This window comes from Mustela erminea, chromosome 19 (genome assembly GCF_009829155.1).
Source record: "Mustela erminea isolate mMusErm1 chromosome 19, mMusErm1.Pri, whole genome shotgun sequence".
Lineage (NCBI taxonomy): Eukaryota > Metazoa > Chordata > Mammalia > Carnivora > Mustelidae > Mustela > Mustela erminea.
This window is the reverse complement of record NC_045632.1, coordinates 35,242,598-35,251,776: the sequence shown is the minus strand read 5'-3', so window position 1 is coordinate 35,251,776 and position 9,179 is coordinate 35,242,598. Positions and strand designations below refer to the sequence as shown.

At 47.8% G+C, this 9,179-nt stretch overlaps 1 protein-coding gene across 2 annotated transcripts in view; it reads left to right on the top strand.

The window, feature by feature from the left end:
- The first annotated feature begins 4,352 nt into the window (after positions 1-4,352).
- The window catches only part of GOT2 (glutamic-oxaloacetic transaminase 2), a 28,339-nt gene continuing 23,512 nt past the window's right edge, over positions 4,353-9,179 (top strand). Inside the window, exon 1 of one of the 2 annotated variants that reach the window (XM_032324939.1) lies at positions 4,353-4,562. In XM_032324939.1, the coding sequence (XP_032180830.1) occupies positions 4,474-4,562 (89 nt within the window). In that variant the 5' untranslated portion in view covers positions 4,353-4,473. The remainder of the gene's footprint in view (positions 4,563-9,179) is intronic. The other variant, XM_032324938.1, reaches the window with a different exon arrangement.

Sequence of the window (9,179 nt, the reverse complement as noted above, 5' to 3'; positions counted from 1 at the left end):
CAGAACCAAGGGAAATCAAGGCATACCTGTACAACAGGGCTGTACAACAGGGGCGCCACAGAGGGATACCATTAATAAAGAATTTTTAAATCATTTATTAATATCCTTAGAGTGATCAGGTGGAGAAGGGTGGATGTATTTCTCCAGAGTAATTTCACAGGTGCAGAAAAGTGTTTGCAGACACTCTGTGAGCCAGTGGGAGAGGTTTCTAGAGGGCCCACGAGTTAGAGACCAGGATACTCTGGGGTTCAGGAGATGATCTCCCACCCCAAGGAAGGTCACAGTCACCAGAAACTACCCCCTCCTGCCTCTTGCTAGGAGGAGGCTGACTGTGGCAGGGCAGGGCCTTCCCCTAGACATCCCCAAGCTGTTCTTCTGAGGCTCCGCATGCCTCCTGGGCAGGCTGGGCAGAGAGGGCAGGGGTTGTGAGGATACAGAAGACTTTGGTCAGTTCAGAGAAAGGGTTACCTCTTCAGATGAGAGTGGTCCTCTCAACCAGTACCACCCCTTCTCCACCCAAGGCAGCCAAGGCAGCCCAGCATCCCCTGCCCTGACCCAGCTGGCCTCCTCTGTCCTCCTCTGTGGCCTCCTCAGGGGGCCACAGAGCTTCTTGCCTGATGGGTTTGAAAGCTGGCACACAACTACTCCCCACCACTCCCACATACCCAATACCCACATGCAAATGGGCACATACATAGACATCCGCAGAGACAACTGACACTCATTTCCATATTCACAAAGTCATACTCAAACATAATCGCCCCAAGTGTACATGCATGCCCTCCATAAACACCAAAGACATGCATGTGCATATACAGCTACACAAACACACACACACACACACACACACACACACATACACACACGGGCACTTCAAGTGTTCTGGCCTTCCAGATTTTGTATACAGCCATATACCTAACCCCTCTTTCCACTGCAGCATTCACTTGCCCAGGGAAGGTCACTCAGCAGGACGGGGTGAGAGGGAGTCTGGGAGGGGGAGTCAATGCAGAGGTATAAAAGCCAGGCCCCACTGGGCACCTGGGTGGCTCAGATGATTAAGTGTCTGCCTTCGGCTCAGGTCATGATCTCGGGTTCCTGGGATCGAACCCCGCATCAGGCTCCCTGCTCAGTGGGGAGCCTGCTTTTCCCTCTGCCTCTCTCTCTGTCTCTCATGAATAAATAAATAAAATCTTTAAAAAAAAAAAAAAAAGCCAGGCCTCATTGCCCCAGATCAGGACAACTTTTGGGGGCTGTTACGGTCGCAGAACCTTGTTACTGCTCTTGGCATAGCTTCTTCTTCTACCCAATTCTGCTTCCTTCGAGCCCCCAGATGTTGATCATCAGAAGGCCCCCCAAAAGAGTCATGAGTCTGTGCGGAACTCTCCTGTTCTTTTAGGGTCTTCAGTCCTCTGGACGGGAAGAGACCAGCTCTTTTCTACCTGCAGCCTGAAGGCTGACCCACAGCATCTACCCTCTAGTCTGGGCCTGGAGAAGAAGGCTGGACGGAGAGGATTCCTGGACAGGCTGCCAGAGGCCTGACTCGGGACCGGGAGCAGACTGAAGATCCTCCCAAGTGTCTTTAATTGGGTGACGTTGGTAAAGGGAATCTACCCTTCATCTATGCTTTTGATTCTAGTCTCAAACCCCAGCTGGCTATGGGACCTCTGGCAATTCTTCCCTCTCTGGCCTCAGATTTTCCGTATGTGTAGTGGGAAGCCTGGAACTGGGGACACAGCTTCCTGGGACACCTGTAAAGAGCTGGCAAAGTATGGTTTAGATCTGTGCTACTCAAAATCTGGTCCACTGGCCAGCAGCTTCGGCCTCACCTGGGAACTTATTAGAATAGCAGAAGGGCAGGCGCCTCCCACGATCGGCGGAATCAGAATCTGCATTTTCCCAAGATGCCTGGGTGGTGCTGATGCACACTGCTGTCCGAGAAGCACTGTCCTAAATGAGCTCGGAAAGCCTTTCCGTTTCTGGAGGTCTATAAAATACAACTTGAACAGGATCGGAGTAGAGAACCTGGGGCTTTTGGTTGAGAGGAGTTATTGATTTGCCAGGGAAGCTTTTCCTTTGTCAACTCCTGGTGACAAAGGTAGCTCCCTGATTTCCATAGCTAGAACTGAGGCCTGCTTGGAGACCCTCCCCTGGCTCCCTCTCCTCCATCTGATCTTTACCACGTCTGTCTCCTCCCTCTTAGCTCCTTTAAAAGATGGCTAGTGTGAGGCACCTGGGTATAGGAGCCTTCTCTCTACCTGGTTGGTCTCCCTACCTCGTAAGGGTTGACCCTTCCCACCTATTTTTCCCACCAGTAACTCAAACTAGCTGTTGTATGAGAAAGTTCAATGTATATATTACAGAGACCAGTATAAAAAATACATACATCCAAAATGCTGACCACTGTTAATATTATCTGTAATATGTTATGAAGCAAATATGGCAAAGTTGTATCATTCCCTCCAAAAGGCAAGCACCCTCTTAAACCCTCCTGATCCTGTACTGAATATATCCTTCGTGTGTTTTTTGTCAAACTTTTACATATGTTTACAAATGACAGTATAAAATGATTTTTGCATATGTTAGAATTTTATCTAAATGGTTCTGCAACTTGCTTTTTTTGTTTTCGAGGTTTATCTATGTTGATACCCATAAATTGAGATCATTCAGGGCCTCCTGGGTGGCTCAGTTGGTTAAGCATCTGCCTTTGGCTCAGGTCATGATTCCAAGGTCCTGGGATGAGCCCCACAACAGGGTCCCTGCTCAACATGGAGCCTGTTTCTCCCTCTCCCTCTGCTAGTCCCTCTGCTGTTTCCCCTGCTTGTGCTCTCTCTCTCTCTCTGTCAAATAAATAAGCCTTTTTCAAAAAGTGAGCTCATTCACATCAATAGTTCTGTAGTACACCATCATGTAACTATAACAGCACATCTATTTAACTACTGATGAGCAACTCGGTTTCTCCTGTGCTTTTCTTTTGTAAACAATGCCCGTATCCTACGCATGTGTGAGGACTCTAAGGCCTATACTTGCAATTATAATTGCTGGGTCTTAAAAACAGTGATTGTTATGGGTTGAAATGAATCCCCCCAAAATATAGGTTTAAGTTCCAATCCCAGGTACCTGAGAATGTGATTAATTTGCAAGCTGAGTCTTTGCAGATACAATTTCATCAACTTAAAATGAAAGCAATAAGGTGGGTCCTGATCCAATAGGAGTCATATCCTACAAGAAAAGACCCAGCCGTACACACAGGAAGAAAATACAGTGTAAAGACAGAGGCAGAGATTGAGTGATGTAACTACAAGCCAAGGAGCTGCTTGATGGCAAGGACTGCTCGTAACTGCCAGAAGCTGAAAGAGAGGCAAGGAACAGATTCCTATTCCAGAGACTCCAGAAGGAATGACCCTTGCTAACACCTCGGTGTGGGGCTTCTAGCCTCCAGAAGTGTAAAAGAATAACTTTCTGTTGTTTCAAATCATCCAGTTGTGGTACTTTGTTACAGCAGCTGTAAGAAGCTAATCGAGTGCTGGAATCGAAAGTCCTGGCCTCTAGGAGCATAGGTTAAGGCCAGAGAGAGAGCAGATGAGTCTGGGACAGTCAGCAGGGGCCAGACTGGGAAAGACCTAGAATACGACCTTGGATAGGTGTTTGGATTATTCACTCAGGCAAGGAGATAAATTGTAAAGGGACACAGTTCTACTTGGGATTTTTAGAAGTGTCAGAGAAACAGCCGTTCTTTCGAGCAGACTTGAATCATTCAACTTCTGCTATCTCCAATGTACTCATTTTTTCCTTCAGAAATGATTCATTCCCTTCCACACACACTGCAAGGATTTGAAAAACACAAGTTTGTCATTAATAACCACGGGTTATCTTGTGCTGCTAAACCAGGACGTTTTTAGACATAATCGGCTAATCTCACTTAATCCTCACAAATACCCGCCACGAGACGGCCCCGTTATCCTCTACAAACATGGATAAAGAAACTCGGGAAGAAGGTGAGGCGATTTGCACTTCACGAAATATCCCCCTAAAAATTGAGGACTGGCAACCTTGCCTACGGGTCTGTACGGCAGGAGGCAAATTACTTTGCCTACGTCAGCCTACATTTTCCCAGCTTTTAAACTGGCGTGATAGCGGCTGTACTGTCTGGTCCGTCGTGATCAAACGAAAGCTTTTCAGGCGCTGCGAACCGCGACAAACCGCACCGTCACCATACTCGGGGACCACGTGGCGCGGGAGAGCCGACTCCACGGCGAGCCCACACACCGCGCGGTGCAGGAGGCCTCGCTGTCTGCGCTCCGGGCGCCAGGGTGCGCTGTGACGACGCTCCGGACGACGGACGACGGACGGCCGCTCTAGCCGCCCCGGGGAAGTCGCTGTCCTTACCTTCAGCAGGAGCCCGCGCCTCCGTGTCTGCGTCCGCTGGCCCTGCGCTCCGTCCTGCAGCTACCCACTGCCTTCTTGCCGCCCACCATGGCCCTGCTGCACTCTGGCCGCGTCCTCGCCGGGGTCGCCGCCGCTTTCCACCCAGGCCTCGCTGCTGCGGCTTCTGCCAGAGCCAGGTAAGCAGGGGAGACGGAGAAGGAACCGGGGACAATAGGCCTGCCCACCCGGGCTGCGGACGCCCCAGGACTTCCACCCCTGCCCCCAAGCACAAGCGCGAGTATCACACACACGCTTTCTCTGACGCCCCCTCGGCTTCACTGGGGGCTGATAATTGAGCGTCGAGGCCTCGAAATGACGGTCGGGGTCCTACAGCCCTCCCCTCCCTCGCCCCCAGGACCGTAGGAGAGCGTGCCCACGCGTTCCCGGGGGTTAGAAAGTGTGGCCCTCTACGGCACCCGGACTCCCATTCACGGGTGGGGGGGGGGGGTCACGAGACGCGAGTTCGGCGCCGTGGGGTGGGGGAAGGGTGGCGAGGGGAGAACACCCGGGGCCGCAGTGCCGGCCGGCCTGGCGCCGATTGGCTGCGCCCCCGAGACTGCCTCGCGCCGATTGGCTGCGGCGCGGAGGGGCGCGGGTGTCCTTGATGGGCTATCCTGGGGCACGGCGGGACTCACCTGTCCCGGCCTCGTTGGGGCCTGAGCAGGGTTGGCAGGCCTGGGGCGTGCAGCTGGTCGTGGGCCCGGGGATGGGAAGTACATGGCAGGAAGGCTCCCGGGGCTCCGGCTTTCAGCCCCAGCTTTGGTTCCTGCATCCACTGACCTTGGTGCGTGGCATCCTTTCTCCCTACCCCCCACCCCAACCCCGTGTTATTGCCTCAGTTGCCGGTGACCCCTGGGTCGTGTGGCCTTCACGTGGAAAAGAGTCAAGGTGTAGTTCACCTTCTGTTTGACTGTAGGGAGGTCCCGGTTCTTCCTCTTCACCTCACTCTGCACTCATTTATTAATTAAGTAGTACGTCACCTGTTTCTCAAAGCCAGGTGCTGGATCAGATGCTAAGTTTGAGCGAGAGACAGGTGTCGCTCAAAAAAATTTCAAAAATGTAATTTCACACTGTGCACATCAGGCTCTGCTAGGCGGGGAGCCTGCTTCCCCCTCTCTCTGCCTGCCTCTCTGCCTACTTGTGATCTCTCTCTCTCTTTCTCTGTCAGATAAATAAATAAAATAAAATTTTAAAAAAGGCGGAAATTTGGAACAGTATCCTAAAGTACCTCGTAATGAGGAACCTAGTCTACAACTCACCTCCAGGTAGATACTGGCTGCAAGGAGCAAAGCTTTGGCCCTTATGGGTGCCTTGATTGTTTGCATGTCCTCTTCAAGCCAGGGGAACAGTTTGTCCTTTATGCAGCCTCCTGTTGGCAGTACAGTTTTGCTTGGGCTCTCACATTTTCTCTCTCCCTGATTTAGCTCCTCCTTGGCCCCTTGTCAAGGTATGCTCTTTAAACCAGCCTATCTAGTGGACCAGATTGAGAGAGGGTTTATCATTTATGCAACTAATACGGAGAAGAGAAAGGGGTGTCTGAAATGATGGGCAAGAGAAAGTCTTTCAACATTGTAGTGATCTTATAGTAATTACTGTTGTATAGATTTTGTTGGGTGGCTTAAAGCTTAAAGTACTTGGTGAAAATCCCTATGGGTGTGACCTTTTAGTCATTCTTTGAGTGGCTGACTCACTTTTCTTTTCTGTCTTTTCACAATGAGAATGTAAGTTCCGTGAGAGCAGAAACCTTACCGACTTTGTTCACTGATGTAAAGTCTTAAAATATTTGAGCATCTGAAGCTGAGAAGGTGTTGTTCAGGTTTAAACAATGATACATGATTGAGTGATAGAGCCAGATTCCATAACTGTCAGACTGGTAACTGTTCAGACAAGGAAGTGAGAACCTGCATTGCTGCCACTGTGAAAGTGATCTTTACCAAAATCCAAAGCAAAAACATTTAAAATAAACTCAGCTAATTGAAGTTTCTTTTCTTTTCTTTTTTAAACAGCTCATTTTGAGGCACCTAGGTGGCTCAGTGGGTAAAAGCCTCTGCCTTCGGCTCAGGTCATGATCCCAGGGTGCTGGGATCAAGCCCCACATTGGGCTCTCTGCTCAGCGGGGAGCCTGCTTCCCTTTCATTCTCTCTCTGCCTGCCTCTCCACCTACTTGTGATGTCAAATAAATAAATAAAATCTTTAAAAATAAATAAATAAATTAGCTCATTTGACTACAAGTCAACCTTGGCAGTCACTATTCTAAAGAACTGAGGATTTATCCTATGAAGTAGTTAATTGGTGTTGGGTCATTTATTTATTTTTTTTTTTTTTTAAAGATTTTATTTATTTATTTGACAGAGAGAGATCACAAGTAGGCAGAGAGGCAGGCAGAGAGAGAGAGAGGGAAGCAGGCTCTCTGCTGAGCAGGGAGCCCGATGCGGGACTCGATCCCAGGACCCTGAGATCATGACCTGAGCCGAAGGCAGCGGCTTAACCCACTGAGCCACCCAGGCGCCCGGTGTTGGGTCATTTAGATGGAACTCTTAAGTTCAAATGTTTCATTTAGCTGCGTGTTTTAAACAGAAAGCACTCAACATTTAACCTTCTCTTCCTGACAGCTGTGAAAACATAGTGACATGAGATCAGCCTTAATCTCAGGTCAATGAAGAAAGGAAAATATGCTCATGAATTTGGTTTATAAAATGATCTGTTCTTAATTACTCTGGTTATTTAATATTTAGTGAAATAACTAAAGGAGTATCATGAGACCTTTTACAAAGGCAGTGTGCTCTTGCTCTCTCAAATAAGTAAAAATTTTAAAAGGGGGGGTACTTCTGGGCTATTCAGTCGGTTGAACGTTTGACTCTTGGTTTTTTTGACTTGGGTCATGATCTCAGTGTCATGGAATTGAGCCCCATAGATGGGCTCTGCACTCAGTGGAGGGTCTGCCTAAAGAGTCTCTCCCTCTGCACCTCCCTACCCTCATACTCACTAGCTCGCTCTCAGATAAATGAGTAAAAATCTTGGGGTGGGAGGAAGGCAGTGTACAATAGTAGTATAATAACTAGTAATAGAAATCAGGATTATAGTATCATCTTTGCCATTTTTAGCTCATGATCATGAACAAATTAACTTCTCTCCTTATTTTAAAATAAGAATATGAGGGGCACCTGGGTGGCTCAGTTGGTTAAGCGTCTGCCTTCAGCTCAGGTCATGATCCCAGGGTCCTGGGATCGAGCCCCGCATCGGGCTCCCTGCTCAGTGGAGAGTCCGCTTCTCCCTCTCACCTTCCTCTGGGCTTGTGCTCTCTGTCTGTCTGTCTCTCTCTCTCTCTCTCTCTCTGTCTCTGTGTCTCAAATAAATAAATAAAATCTTCTAAAAGAAGAAGAAGAATGTGAGGAAAAGCATATTTTTAAACTACAAAGCACCAGAGAGGTTCCCAGAAAAATTGCAAGGCCTTTGAATTAGAAATAATTTATTTGAATAGTTTTTACCTAATGTGTTTTGGTTTGCTGGTCAGCATTGCTCAATGGCTGAGGCTTTGCATTTTTGTCCAAAGTACATTGGTAGGAATCAGTTTGTAGGCCACAGGTTATCACCATCAGTTTTGTCCCTGTTCATCTGTTACTGTCCCTTGAAAACATCATGGTTCTTACATTGTGTGCATAGTCTTTACCCTTTTAAGGAATGGAGTAATGAAGGGCACAGAGATTCTGAACATGATGTGGAACTAATCGAATCGAGTATCCCTGCTCCTATATTTAGATTAAGATTCAATATTGTAAAATTGCTTTTAGAATTTTTAAAAGATACCACTCTATATTTTTTAAAGATTTTATTTATTATTTGACAGAGATCACAAGTAGGCAGAGAGGCAGGCAGTGGGGTGGGGGAGCAGGCTCCCTGCTGAGCAGAGAGCCCGATGTGGAGCTGGATCCCAGGACCCTGAGATCATGACCAGAGGCTTTAACCCACTGAGCCACCGAGGCGCCCCAAAAGATACCACTCTTGATGAGATCTCTGCCAGAAAACTCAAGGGTATAGTTTCAATGAGAATCTCTGTGCTCAATAAACTTTTGAAAGAACTTGATGGGGGTGCCTGTGTGGCTTAGTGGGTTAAACCTCTGCCTTTGGCTCGGGTCATGATCTCAGGGTCTTGGGATCAAGCCCCATGTCGGGCGCTTTGCTCTGCGGGGAGCCTGCTTCCACCTCTCTCTCTGCCTGCCTCTCTGCCTACTTGTGATCTCTCTCTCTGTCAAATAAATAAAATCTTTTTTGAAAAAAAAAAAGAAAGAACTTGATTAATAAGTACTTTTCACACCATTTAATAAGAATGGTGTCTTCTGTCCTTGTAGCTTGAGGCAGCAGTCCTGTCATTGTTGGTTAAAGGCCTTAGAGACAGAGATACCTTTTTTAAAAATGAAAATTGCTTACTGGAAGTTTTCTATAATATGTCCTTGACATTCAAAGTATTCCTTTCTCTCATCAGTTAATGACAGTGACATATAGAGGCAGGTGGCTACATGTCTTCAGGATCTGAATTGTGGGTAGGAAATAAAGGAAGCTTTCTTCAGGCCCAAGTCAGAAGTTGCTTCAAGGTATTTGTTTCTTACTGTTGCTTAGACACTGGAACAGCTAAGCAGCCTACAACAATGAAAAACAAGAGAGGGATTTTGAGTCCTGGCAATAGAGACAGTGAGGAAAAAGGATGGTAAAAATGTCCCCCAGGACTGTAGAAAAACTAAGAAGAAATAATTGAA